Source organism: Tursiops truncatus, chromosome 10, assembly GCF_011762595.2.
Source record: "Tursiops truncatus isolate mTurTru1 chromosome 10, mTurTru1.mat.Y, whole genome shotgun sequence".
Lineage (NCBI taxonomy): Eukaryota > Metazoa > Chordata > Mammalia > Artiodactyla > Delphinidae > Tursiops > Tursiops truncatus.
Genome location: NC_047043.1, coordinates 89,843,422 through 89,862,737, shown reverse-complemented (window position 1 = coordinate 89,862,737; position 19,316 = coordinate 89,843,422). Strand labels below are relative to the sequence as shown.

General features: G+C 39.7%; 1 protein-coding gene across 1 annotated transcript in view; it reads right to left on the bottom strand.

Moving 5' to 3' along the window:
- CNTN4 (contactin 4) overlaps positions 1 to 19,316 on the bottom strand; it is an 817,087-nt gene that overhangs the window by 158,439 nt on the left and 639,332 nt on the right. Inside the window, exons 9-11 of the mRNA XM_019947613.3 lie at positions 17,504 to 17,606; positions 14,287 to 14,471; positions 1,510 to 1,646 (exon numbers count right to left, since the gene is read on the bottom strand). Coding sequence (XP_019803172.1) covers positions 1,510 to 1,646; positions 14,287 to 14,471; positions 17,504 to 17,606 — 425 coding nt within the window. The remainder of the gene's footprint in view (positions 1 to 1,509; positions 1,647 to 14,286; positions 14,472 to 17,503; positions 17,607 to 19,316) is intronic.

Here is a 19,316-nt window from a genome sequence, read left to right as displayed (position 1 = left end):
ATAAAGACATCCTGGTTTTCTGTTTGCCCCAGGGTTGTGATTTAGTTGGGTGGACACCGTATTAGGTTTTGATCAAATCTAACCGTCCATGTTCTCTCACATTAAATAAAGGGAAGAAGATGCCAGTTACCTGGGTACTTACACTCTAGAGTTTGAGTTTGGCTTTTAGAATTGAGAGAATCATGGGACCAAAAAGAGTCCAGCAGTGACAGGCAGAGGTGTGGGTGCCAGGGTGTGGGCTAGGCTCATCACACCAGCCCGTTTCGGCGGCTGCACACACCACACTGACGTCCTGGCCAGCGCTCAGAGCAGCTGCTCTTCTCTGGGGGCTGACGGGGGAGGAAACCTGAGCACAAAAAACTGGCCTTCAACTTGGGGCCTGAGGAAAATGTCAAATTTCAGCGAACATTTGACTTCAGGAGGAAAATACATAAGGAAAATTAAACTAGACACAATTGTTCCTCATTCTAAGGTCCCACCTTCGCTTATTTTTATGGGCATTATTCCTTCCGTTATCTCTTTGAGCATCCTTAACAGACTTATTCCGATTTCTGTCTTAGACTGTTCTACAGGTTGGTTATCTTTCTAAAAAAAGTTTTTTTGCATATGGTTTGGGATATTGGTGTGCAGGCTTATTTTGAAAAGGAGTTATTTTTGTCTGTATTTTCCCCTGTATTTAGCAGTTTTGTGGTTGCCTCCACCTCAACCCCTGGCCCGCTGGTCCAGAAGCAGAACTACTCAAGGCTTCTCTCAGGTCCTGATCTGGGAGGATGCTGGGACTACTGCAATTCCCATCCAGGGCCAGTAGGGGGCATAACCTGGTACCTTTTACCTCTCTTACGTCACAGAGTCCTATTAAGCCAGGCAGCAGTTTGTTTGCTTTTGCACAAGGATATTGTACCCTTGTCTCCAGAGAGGATTTCTTTTATACCTGAGCTCTCAGCTCCTACTGCCTGCTTCAGGTCCTATAGGCTGGTGCCTCCCGCCTCACTCATCACTTTTAGTTTTTCTTCTATTTCTGTTGCATTAGAGATGTTAGTCTCGAGCTTGCATATGGCATTGCTAAACATCTGAGGCAGAGTGGGCATTTTGCTGGTGAACATACTGGACCATGTTGTCCACTAGTCTCCTCAGACGGAAGACGATAATAAAACCACACTGAAGGGGAGAATTTGGATGCTGAAAGGTGTTACTCACTCATTCGTGTCTAGCATACACGCAAAATTGTGTCTTAGCACAATTACATGTTCCAGACCTTCAGCATAACTTTCCAACTGTAAAGCCAGAGATGTTAATCTCTGAAGACCAAAGGTTGAACAAGGCTAGAGAATCAGATTTATGTACCGTTTGTATTTATCACCTGCATTCGCTTTCACTTTTTCCACTATTTATGGCATTGGGCTGCATACTATTTTGGAGACAACTGGTCATTTTTCTGTTTCCATAGCAACAACACCACATTCAACATTACAGTAAATATTAAGACACAATTATCACTCAGTTGCTTACCCGAGTTAACAGTGGTTCACCATTTTTCAGCCACCTGTATGTAGGTTTGGGCCTTCCATTGGCTTTACATTCCCAGAAGACATTTTCTTCGATGGCCACATGAATGTCATTTATTTTTTGAATCCAATTAGGTTGAGCTATAGCAGTTCACAAAGCAGAGACATACATTCAGTGTATGTTCAATCCATGTTTATCATATGCAGTCAAGGGACAAAAACAGGCTTATAATAAAATTCCTTTTCCAGAGGTTATGCAAATTATAAAGCTGGGTAGAAGTCCAGGGGGTGCTTTTAGAAAACACCCCACCCTATGTCCAACTCTGAATGTCACATTTTTGCAGCCCACGTGGCTGGTTCTTTCATTACTAAAGGCAGAATGAATAACACTACCATGAGTCATATGGTAAAATTAACTGCCCTTCCCCCCAAATATCTATTCTTCCTTTTTTCCTTTTAATAAGAGAAATCTCCCACCACCAGCCTACTACTTTTAGCTGGGCTCATGTTTTTTCTAGCTACACACTGCATTTCCAAGATTCCTTTGCAGCTGGTGGTAACCATGGGCCTAAGTTCATACCAATGATATGTGGTGTGTGTGAAAGTGATGAGAGCAACTTCCAGGTTACTGACTTAAAGATACTTGTCCTGGACTCTCACTGCCCTTCCCCACTGATTGGAAAGAGTAACAACTGAAACAGCTTTGGGCTCAGAGATGAAGCTATGTAGGATGAAAATGCTGACCTGCCAGCCTCGGCCCTTGAATGACCTTGTGGAGGAAAGCGGCACCAGACCCACCTGCCTATTTTTGGAGAGATACATGGGAGAGAAATAAGCTTCTTATTTCAGGCACTGTATTTCTGGGTGTCTCTCACACACATCATATGGATACTTTTTGTGACTCCTTTCTCCTTCGAGGCTATCATCATTTTCTACTATTGACTTCTTTCATATTGATAGAATGTTATCCACAAGTGTATGGGCCTGGAATTCCAAATCTCTGAATGAGTCCTGGTTTTTACCAAAACCTTCTCAGGAAATCAAGTCCTGCCCACAGTCTAACACAGGAATTCAAGACAGCACTTAATTCCCACACTGCCCAATGCCCTCTTCCACTCTCCCCACCCAAATTATGCCTAATTTTTCATGCTTCAATTAAGGTCATATTTTCTTTCCTTGTTCTTAAGGGAGATAAAGACAATGTTAACCTACGTTCCCTAAAAAGTCTTCATCAATAGCAAGCCTTCCCTAAAGCACAATTCGTGCCATTGGTAACTATAATGGCAAACATATTTAGGCAGAAGACCCTCAGCACAAAGTTCATGCAGGAGAGAAGCACAGCTGTCATTCTGGAATGTTATCTTGTAACAAGGCACTTCCATAGGATAATGCCTACCAATGTAAACCTAACAGTCAGAACTGGTATCAGTATTTAATTAGAAGACGCTACTCAATATTCTTAACTCGTCTCTTTGCTGACTTGACCTCAGTATCTTTAGTCAGTGAGGCTACTGATCATCCGTAATTTAATTCAAAAGGAAATGACTAGTGTTGAGGCCAAGCTCTCTTATCTTCCCAGCAATAAATGAAACTGGAAAAACACTAACAAGTCACTTAACCAGCAGAGGTCTCTAGGTCCCTGAATAAATCCTGCTTTCTCCTTTTACCCCTCTATAAGCAATTTCATGTTTTTCAAAGAGCAAAACACAATTTTACAAATCCTCTACAGATGGGGATGATGCATTGCTGCATATGCGGAGAGGCTGAAAGGGTCAACTTTCAAAAAAGTTATAACATCAACAAGTATTAACTTGAACGAAGGGTTATAACCTTTATCCTTGAAAGAGCTGCAAGCCTACCATTTTTCTTTATCTTCCTGCTGCTAATGCAAAGGAGCTCAAAAGGTAGACACCTTTTGAGTTCTCTGCCTGGAAAATCTGATGTGCAATCCTGATAAGGCTAATGGCAGTTGTCTGCCTGATTTCACATTCACCCTGCTGAATATTTACCCCCCACAGAGTTTATGAAAACAAAGCAAAAAAGAAAAGCTACAGAAATCTGTGTGGAATATTAACAACTAAGCCAAACTTTTCAAAGAGAGTGAGGAAGAAAAAAAAAATGGAAGGGCAAATGTAACTTATGAAGCAATGTCAAGTTGAAGTTCAAAAAGGAAACATCAAAACGATGTGCAGAGACAGAGATTTCAATGTCATAGATTTCCTGTAACTCTTGGGCTTATTCATTGCTTTCTTTCAAAAATACAGAAAGCTGGAAGCACTACCTTGCAATCTCAAAAAGGAGATGGGGAAGGGAAGGGAGAGCCTTGAGAGGATTTTGAGAAGACCTTGCAAAGCTCTAACTGATTAAACACTTCTGAGGGCTCATTCTGTCTCTTGCAACAGGGTTATCGAGGTTAAGGTGCTCGACAGGAATGCTCCGTGGTAGTGATTTGTGCTGGTCAAGGTGAAATCAATAGTAAATTCAGCCTTTGTGAGACATCGTCAGGTACTTTCCTTTTTTTAAGTAAAATTAATTCGTGGAAACCAAATTTGAATGGTTAAAAACCTATTCCTCCCGAAGTAAAATGAATTCATATATGCCAAATTTGAAATGATATAAACATGTTCCTCTTGAAGTCAATATCTGGACATGGGCCCAGGGGGATCACGATTGGAATATGATATTATATAAAGGGCAAAGAATGAGATAATGTTTTTTTTTTAACATGCCAACTGCAGATCTACAGGGCAAAAGCCCACACAGTGAAGGTTGCTCCTGCCACTCACTTAGACTGGATGAATCATCTCTAAGTGGGTGAGTTTTTTGTAATAGAATAGTCCTGTGCCTGATGGAAATTATTCATATCTCTACATAGCTCTTCGGGTCACCCAGTTCAAAGTGCTTGGATGACAAATGGTCCATTTTAGTGCATAATAGAAAATATTGTTTCCTGTAACTTGCTTTTGATAATGTATTTGGGTCCATTGTATTTATCACTTAATATCTAGGTTCGACTACATTTTATAACTCCATGTCTGAAAAATAGCTCCAAGGAAGGCTTGAACAGGTTGATTCAGCCCTATTATTTCAGGAAGAAGGTTGTGTCTAAACGTCTTTTGGGGCATTATATATATAGATCTCCAATACTAAACAGAATTAATCATATTCACATATTAAAACAGAACCATCTGTTTTGGCCATTCATGTTCTTTCAAGGTTTGAATAGAAGAATCTCTCCTCTAAAACATCTTAAGTCTTGTTCTCAAGATACAAATTCAAATATAAGGTTAAATGGTTGTGTTTTCTTTGACCCTGTGACACTGTTAGTCTCTTGGATAAATGAACAAGCTCTTCATTTCAATCTTTAGATCAGTAACTGCCAGAAATGACCTAAGTCAATGTATTCCAGCCGCTGGAATCATGCAAGCATCTTATCCAATAACAATTTATATTGCAGATAGATAAAATTGGAACTTAGCGGTTAAACAATGCTCAGACCTATCTGGCTCTCTGACTGTCCAAAACCAGAAATTTCTGGTAGAAAGAAATGCCATCATGAGCCTTAGACCTTAGAAAGTTAAAAATTTTAAAGAAAGGATATGATGGGGAAAAACAATTTAAATGGCTATTAGGATGATGACCTGTGGGCATTCAAAATTATTTCTGGCTGCTTATACAGTCTTGGAGAAGATGAATCATGTCCAAGGAATGCAGAGGTTTGGCTAACATTACTTAAGAATTATACTGATAGTGAGCTCTGTGAGCCTGAAGATAATTACTTGGCTTCAGTTTACCATATATATAGTTGCTTCCCAAATCTTTATCTCCAGCTGGAATTCTTATACTGTTGACAAGAATCATTGAGATACTGTCAATATCTTTACCTTGAATCCAACATTCCCAGTATTGGCACTTGAACTATTCATTTTCCAACCTTACTGTAGAGCGTCTTCCAATTTATTGTTATAGTTTCCTCTTACACCCTCAACTTCTCATTTGCAGAAGTCACTAAAAGGAAGGACGGGCTTCACATGAAAGACTCATACTGTGTTCTGTGCTGGGGTCCAAATTTGATCTCCCCTCATAATCTCCAGTCCTCTGACTTCAGGCTCTCAGCCACTCCCCACACAACACCAGCAATCAATATCCTAATGAGCAGTGGTGCCCAACCTTTCTGGCATCAGGGACCGCTTTTGTGGAAGACAATTTTTCCATGGACTGGCAGCGGGGGATGGTTTTGGGATGACTCAAGCGAATTACATTTATTGTGCACTTTATTTCTATTATTGTTATATTGTAATATATAATGAAATAATTATACAACTCACCAGAATGCAGAATCACTGGGAGCCCTGAGCTTGTTTTCCTGCAACTAGATGGTCCCATCTGGGGGTGATGGGAGACAGTGACACCCAAAGTGTGTTCCTTATGTCCAGTCTACTCCATAAGATGCAGCTTAATTGTCACTTGCCACTCACTGATAGTGTTTCTGCAAGCAATTGATTTATTATGGTCTCAGTGCAGTCAAACCTCTCTGCTAATGATAATCTGTATTTGCAGCCGCTCCCCAGTGCTAGCATCACTGCCTCAGCTCCACTTCAGATCATCAGGCGTTAGGTTCTCATAAGGAGCACGCAACCTAGATCCCTTGTCCGCTCAGTTCACAGTAGGGTTCGCGCTTCTCTGAGAATCTAATGCCTATGCTGACCCAACAGGAGGTGGAGCTCAGGTGGTAACGTGAGCGATGGGGAGCGGCTGTAAACACAGGTGAAGCTTTGCTCACTAGCCTGCCGCTCACCTCCTGCTGTACCTAACAGGCCACGGACTGGTACCGGCCCGTGGCGGGGGGTTGGGGATCCCTGCTAATGAGGGTTTTCAAATTCAGTTCTATGATGCTCAGAGAGTTCTTGGCAGGGACGTCCTTCAACTAGGACAGCCTTGCTTTGTTTTAAATATTGAAAATTTCATGTTTAAAAAAGTAACGTGACAATTTAAAAATACACACATGTTGAAAAGTACTATTCTGAGGTATCTAAATCTTGTCCTTTTGTAGAAAGAGCTTTGAATTTGGAACTTGGAGATTGAGTGCATACATTTTCTCATTTGAATCAAGGGGAGGCTGGACTTGATGGTGTCTAAAGTCCCTTCTGACTTTAATGTGCTAAACCTTTAATTACCTCTTGAACCATCTGAATTCTTGGATCTCCTGGGTTCTCTGTTAATTACTGTTTCACTCAGACTCTCCTATTTGAGATCTCTTCATCTCTGTGTAAGTTGCACTGTACTTTTACTCCTGGCAACGGCAGAGGAGGTGCCACCAGGCCAACTGTCTCACAGGTAACAATGATAAGCCACAAAGAATATAAAAACCAACAATGTGAAGGCGCACTTAAGGGTAACCCAAAGCAGGTACGTTTCTATTAATAGGTACTCATTAATATATAAAACAGATATGATTGTAGGAATAATCCATGCATGAGATAATGGATAGGATGTGCGAACGTGCTTTGCACACTGTAAATGTTGTACAAATTAAGAGAACACTGCCATCATTTCATATTTTTAGGCTAATATTTAAAGTACTCTGTCATCTGGTTCTACCTAGTTCTCTCACTTTCTGTCCAAGTATGCCCAGTGAACACACAGCTCCTGTCAAATGAGGGTCTTCTTTGTTCTCAAATCCAATAAGCCAGCTCCTGCCTCATATCTTTGTTCAAAACAACTTGTGTTTTTGGAATGTTCTCCTCCCCTTCATCCCTACCCAGTGTTCACTCTGCGGAAACACCTCCTCCACGAAGCCTTCCCTGATCTGTCAACTGCTATCCTCCTGAATACATACAGCTCATAGGGCACGCACAGCAAAACTGTTCTGTGCCATCACGTGTATTGTTTTGAACGGGTTGGTTTAACTCTTTTACTCCTACCTAATTTCTATAAGAGCATACATTTTCTCTTTTCTTCCTGGATGTGCTGTAGTCATTTCAGAACTTGAGAAATGAATCAATGAATAAAAAAGGATTGGAAATTAGCCATATGTTCATGAAAAAGGTCTTAAGGCTGGTTCACCAAGCCCACTGCCACCCAAACAAACCAAGCTATTATCTAGTTTAACACAGACTAATTGCTTTATGTTTATTTTTAATCCTCAACTCGGTCACTGCCTACTGTTTCTCTGAATGTGCTCTTACTGGTTTAAATACATTCCTTTCTCCATCCCCTATTCACCTTCTGAGCAGAGTACTACCAATCACAAACACTAAAGTACTTACATAATATCTCAATCAGCATCACTTTATATATGTTATTTCTCAACCTCATAATAACCTGCAAATTAAGTGTCATTGTCCCCATTTTACAGATGAGGTCCAGACACATTAAAGTCCAGATTCAGAATGTGGCTCAGTTAGGACTGGTACACAGGCCTTGCTTGGCTTCAACGTCTGTGCTCTCCTGACAGGCTCTCAAACTATGCCCCTACTGTCAATGGAGAAGGGAGTATTCTTTTGGACCCATGGTTCTCAAAGTGTGGTCTCAGGACCACTGGGGTTCCCCAAGTCTCTTTCAGAGAGTCCATGAGAGCCTTTCTTTCCACCTACACATCTGTGTGAGATCAGATTTTCTTCGTACACTTCAACCAAAACAACAATCGTGACAGATTAAATACAGAAGCACATACCAGAATCTAGTTTTTTCTGCTAAGATAGACGTTAAAGATATTTGCAAAAACCTAAACAACATCCCTCTTTTTTGTTTGGGAAAATACAGTTTTCTTAAAATACGTTAATTATGTTAATATGCACTGATTATACTGTTGTCATTTTAAAATAAAGTACTCAAATTCTCGGGATTAATTTCTAATATGTTATATATTGGTAGAAATAGCCCACATAAGCAAAAGTTTTTTGGAGTATACAATAATCTTTCAGAGTGAAAAGGGGACCTGAAACCCAAAAGTTGAGGACTCCAGCTTTAGAGAAGCACGGAAACTTTCAGATAAATGAATCTATGTATGCAAAACTTGCTACAAGTAAATTTAAACAATATTCCTTGATAGATAAAAATTGTAACAGCTACTTCTGCCTTCTGTGATGACAGAGTAAGGGAATGGAACTGCATTTCACTACATTGTCTTTGATGTGACTTTTTCTTCCCGGGTCTGAAGCTTCTCGTGGGGTAAGGACCCTATAACCGTACTCCTGTATTACTTCCCACTGACCATTATTTACAAAATGTTTCAATGTGCACTCCTTGAAAAATTGCACCAACTCACTTAATTGGAACTACCAGCTGAAGTGAAGGAAACAAAAATTGTTGACTATCTGAAGTGACACTCAAGGAAACGGAGGGTCTCGATCTCAGCTCTGTCTAGGACAATTAAGCAGACTACAGCTTTACTGCAGAATAACCTTATCTGCTGTGTTCATTTTTTGGTCACTCGATCCTTTAAGCCACTTTGTGGGGCTGAATATTATCTAGTGATCACATATACATAGTACATCTGCGGGGAAATTAGTATGAGATGCAACACGATGCTTCTGTATTCTGACCTTACAGATAATCCAACACCATGTGCAGTGTCATCATGGCTACAGTTGTGCCTTTAGAGCCAAAGGACCATGGCCTACAAGGTCTAGACATATAGCTGTAGATGTAAGTTGGAGAGGAAAATAAAAAAGAGCTCTTTTGGACTCAATAATCAGGTGATCACCTTGGAAAATAGGAAGTGAATAAGTCAACTGTTCAACTGGATGTTTTAATGTATGTCTTTGGTTGTGGAAAATAAGCAGAAGTATCTGGATGACTGATGAATTTTTTTTCCCTTTACCTATTTTATTAAAATGTCTTATTGTCAGGAAAAGGAACACAGGAAGAGCAGGTCTAGTCATAGCTCTGATTCTCACTCATTCTATCACCTTGGGTAAGTTATTTTATGTCTCTGGGCCTTTTTTTTCTTTTTCTTTTTTTTTTAACTTATAAAAATCAAAGAGAAGGGCTTCCCTGGTGGTGCAATGGTTAAGAATCCGTCTGCCAATGCAAGGGACATGGGTTCAAGCCCTGGTCCAGGAAGATCTCACATGCTGTGGAGCAGCTAAGCCAGTGTGCCACAACTACTGAGCCTACGCTCTAGAGCCTGCAAGCCACAACTACTGAGCCCTCGCCCCACAACTACTGAAGCCCGCACGCCTAGAGCCTGTGCTCCGCAACAAGAGAAGCCACTGCAATGAGAAGCCCACGCACCGCAACCAAGAGTAGCTCCCGCCCACCACAACTACAGAAAGCCCACGCGCAGCAACGAAGACCCAACACAGCCAAAAATAAAAATAAATTTTAAAAAATCAATGAGTTGGCCCCAGTAGATCCTTCCAGCTCAAACATTATAGGATTCTATGAACAACAGCCTGCTCACCGCTCAAATATTATATTCCCTATTTCCTCACGGTGAAGATGATTTTACTCTCTTAACACCCGTTACATATAGGAGAAACCGAACAAAAGGCATTAAATATCAGGTTCCTTTAGCTCATGCTTCATTCTTCTAAATGATGTTACTCTATTGGTCTATTTGTGCAAAAAGGAAGTGACTATACAGACATAATGAGGTGGAAAGATGAATAATTATCAAGTGAATTAAATCCATTTTATACTTCCTTTTCCTTTTTTCAAAGATAATTACTTTAGCACCCTCCTACTTTGTCTATGTAGACTGGCCATAATGCTTGATGTGACAGCAAGCTGCTAGCTTTCATGGGAAGCAGGAACACCTTTGCTTGCATGTAATTTAATCTTAGGATTCACTCTACCACTTGAAAACAGCCTAGCACGAGAGCAATGGTTCTTACACTGTGGACTCCAGACAAGCTGCACAAGCATGACCAGGGAACTTAACAGAAATACAAATTCTCAGGTCCCACCCTAGTTCTACAGAATCAGAACTTCTGGGGATTGAACGCAGTATTCTGTATTTTAATAAAATTTTCAGATTACTCTAAAGCACACTGAAGTTTGAGAACCTCTAGCATGAAGGAACAGGCATAGCATTTGGAATCTAGCTCTATATAACCATGTAACTTCAATCAGTAACATTTTCTCTTTGGGAATCAATTTCCTTATCTATAAAATGGCTAAGTGTAGGAATGACTCGGGAGTGTCTTACTCATTCTAACTCCAAAATATACGTCAAGCCTCCATTTATTTTCCTTCTTTGAGTCCTAGCCACCAACCTCTCTCACCTGGTTGGCTTCTTGACCGGTTGTCCTGCTTTTACTCTTGGTTCCCTATAATCTAGTCATCACAAAACAACCAGAGTGGTCTTTTAAAAGCATGAATGTGATTGAGTCATTCCCCTGCTTAAAATCCTCCACTGGTTTCCCGTTATGATCAGAATAAATCCCAAACTCTGTGGCTGGCTTACAAGATACTGCATCATCTGTCACCCTCCTATGTTTCCAAACCTTTTGCCCTTTCTCACCATGACTAAGTTACACTAGCTTCCTTGTTACATCTCACAATGCAGTGTTAATTGCAATGTTAAGTAGTTTCCTGTCTCAGGGCCTTTGTACTTCCTTACCTTCTGCCTGGAATGTAGCACTCCTTGAAAGCCTGGCTCTTTTGCATCCTTTAGGTTTCAGCTCCAAAGTCAAATCTCAGACAAGTCTTCCCTGACTACCTTATCTTATGAAGCCTTTCTTCTGCTCCTAGTTATATGCTATCATATCATCCAACTCATTTTCTTCACAACTCTTACCACACTATGAAATTTTCTAGTTCATTTATTTGCTTAATAGTAAATTTCCCATCAGTTTCTAGTAAAAGACAAGCTCCTTGAAGGCAGGGATTTGTCTTACAACCCTAAGTGCCCAACATTGCCTGCCATATGGTAGGCAATAAAAATTTCTTTTGAACAAATTAATAATATATTAAAGTCATTTTAGAAAATGTCAATCTTTAAGTAACAAAGATCTGTAGTATTTTAACCCTGAATATATTAACAGATCTATTTTTTAGGAAGTTTTTTATGCTGAAAAATATCTGAAAGAGCAGATTAAAATTAGACCACACAGACAAGTATAGGTCATGGCAAAATAAATTGGGAAAATGGAGATGGGTAAAAATGTTTTATGTCTGAACTAGTTTCAGTTCTTCCCATATCCCAGCCACGAGTAGCACATGCTAACCTAAAGACACAGCCACAGTGGAAACACACCAACCAGGAACAGGGGCTTCTCTCATCCTGACACAGGGAACGTAGGAGCAATGGAACCATGCCCAGCAGGCCTTTGGAGGAAGGTGAAAGGGTTTTAGGGCAGGATCAGAGAAATTGCCAATTTGTCGGGCCAGAACAGAAGTGAGCACACCTGTCCGTTGTTGTTGACGTGAAGAGGTGATGAATGGGATGCAGCAACTTGGAACCAAAAAGGAGAAACAGGTTTCTAAGCTGAAACCCATGGTTTATAATCCCTGAGCACAGCACATCTTAATGTTGTAAGAAATTTTCTTGTTAACAAAGATAGAATGTTCGTGGATAAGTGACTGGGGCTACTTTCTCCCCTTTTGTGAAATATATGGTGACTTTAATGATAATAACTCATTTAACTTGGAGATCTAGGCAGCTGGATATCAGAAACGCAGCACTGGACAAACCCACTAGATACCAGAAAAAATATATAAAAAGAAAGAAAAAAAATGACAGCCAAGCACTTTTGTATAATTAAGCTCTCCTGTGACAATGAAAACAATTTGATAGTTTCTGTGTCAACTAGCTGATACTCTAGTTGAGGATAAACAAAAGAATAAACATAGATGCAAAAGCCCAGCACCATGAAAGTCAACTTATTAGACAAGCTTCTAACACCTAGGGTGGTTGACAACTGAGGAAAAAGCTGAGTTATCTTCAGAAAGTAGGCAAATTTCATTCTGCTTTTTTCTCCATGCGTGGATGCAGACAACTTCCTTTAAAAGGGAAACACCGTTAGGACCTGATTTTCATCTCCAGGCAGGATCCCTGAAAAAACCTTTCACTATACAAGGCTGGAGGCCAGTGACAAGGTTGATTTTCCAGAACAGTAACACTGGACTCTTCTATTTCTCGTGCAGGAAACCTTTGACCTACCAGAAAGCACTATGTCATCTCCTGGTAACAGACGATTTCACACCTTTTTAACATAGTGAAACAGATATTTCACTTCAAAGAAAATCATGAAAGTGAAAAATGACTTCAATCAATTATTCGAGCAACACAAGTAACACTTAGGAACCACCACCACTGGATGGAAATATCTACCCAACTAATTAAAAAAAAAAAATTGGTCATTTACCTGAATATTTTCAGGTTGTTCCTACCTGATACAGGAGAAATAATTATTACACTGGAGAGAAAAATGTACCCTAAACACTTAAAAAAGACAGCAAGTGCATCTCACTGAACAAATCTGTAACCTTCAGTCTTATGTTTTTCCAGCCAATGAACTGTGATGTCTTTTGCTTTTCAACCAATCAAATAAGGTATCAACCATGACAGTTTATGAAAGAGCAAAGATCAAGCAACAAGTCTGTCATCGGGCATGAGTAGAGTTGGTCCTTTATTGTTGAAGGAAGATGAGTGATTTAAAAAGAGTGCAAATTTATTCAAACAACTGGTGCTGAAGTCATCATGTGAAGCACTTGGTAAAATCATGTGTGTTCTTCCACCAACTGGCCAATGTCAGAAGTAGGAGTCCAAAATGCTGAGGATCAGATGGGGGAGGTTGCTGAAGGCTAGCTGATATTCAAAATCTCCGCCCAGTTTCTAATCATGCTTCTAAAAAACCTTACATGATTACTGAACAAAATTCTTTCCCCATATCTTAAAACCAAAACGCTTTGGAAGAAGAATTGATGAAATAAATACACTTTCGTGGTATTAGTTACTGCAAGAAATAGGAAGGTTTAAAGCCTTTGCTACAACTTGCCCCTGCCTAAAGAACTGCTCTCAACCTTTTAATATACACTGTTGTTTATTTAAGCCATTCTTGAATACTTATCGATCTATAATATTTATTTTCAATACCCCAGACAGATGGGATTCAGGCATGTTCCAATTTAGGAGAACTCAATTTGCTTTCAAAATGCCTATCCGATGAAATCCCTTTCTGGATTTCAAATCAATACCCTAACAGGGTTTCCAAGATAGGCTCAATTGATGACCACTTGCTAGAGGTTTTACATTTATATTATGTTTGGATCAATGCCGATGATTCGATTGGAATAGGAGCAGCTGCGCAGAAAAAGTCTTTGGGGTGAGAGAGATTTGTTATGCTCCACTCTGGTAAGAACTAAATTTGGACAATGTGCATTTTGAAATGTTCATAGTACCATATTAAATCACTACCAAACAGGAGCAATTACAAAGGATTAACACAAACTCCAAATCAAAATTCGAATGAAGAAAAGCAGAGAGCTTAAAAAAAAAAAAACAAAAAAAAAAAACAGGAGCAGGAATAACAAAACGTTTCCTGTGTCAGTTTTACAGCTTGATGGCAGGAGAGAAAATAGGTCCTTTGCAAGTGTGTTCACACTAATTTCTATCCCCCAAACGTATCAGCCTATATCTTCCATCCCTGCCCCCCATCCTCACTCTCCCCACCCAGAATCACTCAGGGCATGCTAATTAATCAGCAAACCAAGGGTTTTACATGATCCTATTTCGAACAATCCTTCTGAAAAAACCTGAATGCAAAGCCCCCAGCTTATAATGTTAATACCAGGAAGGTCAACAAATGATAAACTGGAATCACAGTCTTACCAAAGAAAGTCAGCTGTCCCCTTGCTATGTTTTTCCCTCTTGAATTTTCAGCCACACATTCGTACCAACCAGCGTCCTCCTGCTGAAAGTTGGGGATTTCAAGAATTCCACTTGACTTGTGTCTTCTGGCTTTCCTTGCTATCGGCTTTCCATCAGCTCTTCTCCAGATAATAGTTGGTACTGGACTGATAGCAAGAAAAAATGGCAGTGAATCAAGTTAGAGAGACTGTTTCTTTTATTTGAAGCCATGCTGCTTCCAATCCCTTCCTTCTTGCTTCTAAACATTATTAGCTCACACTAGACAATGCTCCCCAAATGTTATTTATTCACATATCACTATTATGATTTTAGTGATATCTGCATCTCCAGTATTATTATATACTTAGTGTTTTCCTTAAAATCAAATAAACTTTCTTAACCTTAAATAAGTTAATCTATATCATATGCAATATTACCAATGAAATAAAAACAGATTTTTATATGCTCATTCTATTTTTTCTAGTGCATCTGTTTCTTTTAAAATCATAAATATGAAAATAAAAATGTCCCTGCACAAATGTGGAGAATTAAAGATGCCTTCCACTAAGATGAGGTCCAGGGCCCTCTCTCCTTGAAACTCATGGGTTCTTTGGCTACCTGGATTACTGAAATAAGGCAGAAGTGATGTGTCAGTTTCAAGGCTCAGGGGATAAGAAACTGGCAGCTTTTCTACTTGCTGCCTCTTGGGACACTCTCTGTGGAACCTTATCAACTTGTAGCAGTCCATTAGGAGGGTGGTTTCAGGAAACTTTACTTAAGTAGTGAGATAAGGATAGAAACAATCTGTGAGGTCTTTAAGTACTCTCAAGACATCTATCATCCTCCAGCTGAAACTTTTAGGACGCATCTTAAATTGCAAGGGCATCACTGAATCTGCAAATCAATGGTTTAGTGAGCTAACCACAGCTTTTAAGATCGCGGCTTCCTAGCAGGGGATACAATTGTTTACATATTTATTTTTTACAAAAACACACACAGACAAGTAATTACACTAAAGACTTGCTAATCTTCTCTGGAAAACCTGAGATGGTATTTAAAAAATTAGAGCCATCAACTCCACTATACTTGTTTTAGAAGAACTTAAGTTCATTAGGCAGACACTAACTGGAAAGGCAGAAAGGGCTCTATCAAAAGTACATTATGGGTATCTTTACATGTGATGAGATAGATACTTAATACGTGCCTTTACAAATAACTCTACTTAGAGATAGTCTTTCTGCTCTTAAGCGGGCCGTGATGATGTGTTTCCGCAGCCGGATGTGCATACCCAAACATTTCTGTGTAGATTGGAGGAGCCCAATTTGGGTCCTTTGTTTTCATTCTAGTGCCATTCAAGCAGCGTGAATAGTGTGTAATTCATACCCCCTTTGAAGTGGGAACAACATAAATTTTGCTGTCTTCCTCCAAAAAAGATTTTTCAAGGTTCACCTTGCAGAGTTCACCAAACACATTTCTAGCCTATCCAGTTACCTTCTCTCATCTTTTCTTTGAATTAAGTTTCCTAATATATATATAAATATATATTTATATACAATAAAAACCGGGACCATCTTCTACTGTTTGGCAATCTGCTTTTAGTCTCTTAGTAATAAACCATGGGCATTTTCTAGGCTTCACATGTTGTTTTACAACTTGACTTTTAATGTTGTCAATTGCTGTCAATTGTTGTCAATTGTTGTCAATTGTCAATTGTCCTACAGCAATGTCATAATTTATTTAACGGGGTAAGTTTTCAGGACATAGGAAATGATCACTGTATTTTTCAGCACCAAAGTAAAGATACTACTGCAGCGTACACTGCCATGACTTGAAAACAGGAAAACCAAAAGAATCCTTCATTTAGAGTTAAAAATAAAATTGAAAATAAAAAGCAACAGCTTTCTTCCATGGTTGCTGTAAAACACAAAATCATGTGAATATAGATTACATGCTGACACAGGGAGTGAGTAAAAGTTAGTGTTGCTGCCTTAGCCAACATTTGGGTACAGGAAAAGGATAAGGAGTTAGCAGTGAGTTAGCCAGATAGGTGGGGCTGGGCATAGAGATTCACGTGCATCATTAAAGTACATAGATGACCAAAAAATTCTTATTTCAGATGACAGTTTTTATCACTGATGCCAAACCTTTCTTACAGGGTTACTGGCAAAATCTTAACTGATCTGCTTTTCATCTCCCTTATGCCCTCTGACAGATACTGTAACGGAAAATCTAACTGGTTCCCAAGTGGGCTTATCTAAGAAGACTCCACAGATTGAATAATAAAATTGTGAATAATTTTCAGATGACTCTGTAAAATAAAGACTCTCTTAGAGAATATCAGGTCTTACCAATCTCTATCCAAAGCAGAAGGAAATCGAAATCGAAAGTAGAAAGAAGATGCTACTGCTTACATGTGGAATCTAAAATATGACACAAATGAACTTATCTATGAAACAGAAACAGACTCACAGACATAGAGAACAGTCTTGTGGTTGACAAGGGGGAGGGAGGCGGGGAGGGATGGACTGGGAGCTTGGGATTAGCAGATGCAAAGCAGTATATAGAGAATGGATAAACAATAAGCTCCTACTGCATAGCATAGGGAGCTATATCCGATATCCTGTAATAAACCATAATGGAAAAGAATATGAAAAAGAATATATATATGTATGTATAATTGACTCACTTTGCTGTACAGCAGAAATTAACACAATACTGTAAATCAACTACACTGCAATAAAATAAAATTTTCAGAACAGTAGAAAGAAGAGACGGGCAATTTAAAAAGAAATACAAGTTTGATGCATATTCCATAAACTGGGACCCGAATGAAAGTCCACATTTTTCCAAACAGTCAACTTCACTGTACCTCAAATGAAGGCCATTATTTTCCTATCATTCTGGGTTACATGTACATTACAGGTCATTGTAATAAAACAAAGCACTTTTTCAGAACTGCCCATTCTCCTCTCCTTTGTGGCCATGTCCATTGTGGCAGCCTAATCCCCTCTCGTTCCATGACACATCCCCTTTCCATGATGAGAGGGCGAAATCAAAGATGCGCACACAGAATCACAGCGAGAGAGGCTTGGCTTGCTTTTCAGTAACTTCAGAAACCATCACGGCGAACAGTGCAAAGAAAATTCTACACTTGCCCAAGCTGGAGGGAGGACAAGGGAGAAGAGAAACCAGGACTTACTTTCCTAACGCAAAGCATTCCAGCTTCACTGTTGTTCCTTTTGCAGTCGGGACCGTTTCCGGGAACTGCACTTCTATTTTTGGCTCATATTCACCCATCACCCCTGCGAATAAACAAAGGAGCTAAGTCTTGGAGATTCTTTTAAAACATACACAAGTGTTTTTCTGTTAACGTAGGATGCTCCTACACATCACTGTGTGTGCAATTAATTCCTTCCTTCAAAAACGGCTCCTATCTCTTAACAGCCGTGAATCATGGCTTCTCTCCCAGTTACTGCTACAGAAAAAATTGTATCACAGCACCACACCATCTGCCTAGGAGTAAATTCTCCATGCATACCCCATTGCTTCTTGAAAATACTTTTTTAAAAAAGTAGTCATGGGGCTTCCCTGGTGGCGCAGTGGTTGAGAGTCCGCCTGCCGATGCAGGGGACACGGGTTCGTGCTCCGGTCCAGGAAGTTCCCACATGCCGCGGAGCGGCTGGGCCCATGAGCCACGGCCGCTGAGCCTGCGCGTCCGGAGCCTGTGCTCCGCAACGGGAGAGGCCACAACAGTGAGAGGCCCACGTACCGCAAAAAAAAAAAAAAAAGTAGTCATGGAAGAAAAAGAAGAAGGGGTATAAAGTCCTAGTCACCAGGAATATATTATTTTTTTTGGAAATGTACTAGAGAAAATTTAAAATACATTAAAATAATATGTTCATGCTTTATTGTGTCTATATAAAGAAAATTTCTGAGTAATCAATTTATCACCACAAATTACTTTTCTTTCACTTTTGAAGGTCAATCTGAATTAGTCATAAATTGGTATATGCAAGGTAACACAAAATTCTTATATTTTTAATACATTCTGAAACAATGACAAAAGAACAATAGGAAGTAACCATTGAAAACAGCCTTTATGTTATACCCACCTTGCCAGTGGCAGCAATGGCAGGCTTACCTTGAAGGTCATATTCTCCCACTTTCCCATATCCTGGAAAATTACTGTACAATTATAGCCAAGGCAACACAGCCTAACAAATTAAGTCCACGCTTTATAACTAAATGCTTATGAATGATTTCTTATCAATACATTCTTGACACTGTCTACCACTACTCTAATTGTTTTAATACATTTATTTCTATTCAATTTCTAGTCATCTCCTGTGGTCTCTGGTTCAACTGTGCCAATATAAAGTTTAAAATTATCTAGCTTACTAAAATATGATAGGATCCTCCGTTTCATCTCTTCTTTAGGCTTCCCACAGTTAGAGGGAAAAGAGACTGAAGGATTCAGATGGAAAGGTTAAAAGTAAGGAACAGAGAGGGACAGGTACAATGACTAAGAGAAACAGTTCCATTCGTTTTGCAGAGGTGACCCTCTTTATCTGCAGCTTCACAGTTTGGGAAGCAGCAATGGGATTTCCTCAACGTGTAAAAAAGAAATCAACCCCAAGTGACAGATGATGCATTAGTCTAGCTAGGTTTGCTGTGACATATGTCATCAAAAGCGCAGAGTTGAACATACTTGTTCGTTTTTATCCTTTCATAGACTGACAGGGAGGAATGGATTTGGAAGACACCTTTGAGTTAATTTGGTTCAGTATTCTTCATCTTGGCATTCACGGATGCATACTTTTCTGCAGAAAGGACCCATACCTAGCAACCCATACTAGAAAGGACCTTAACCCCCGCAAAATTAAAACCACAGTTCTAGTCTGTCCCTGCCTTTCACAAGCAAGTCTGTAATCTCAAAGGGGTTAAACTGTTTGTCTTTAGCCCCACAACAGACTAGTGTTCAAGGTTGCAACTCTGGTCCCTGAGTCCTCATC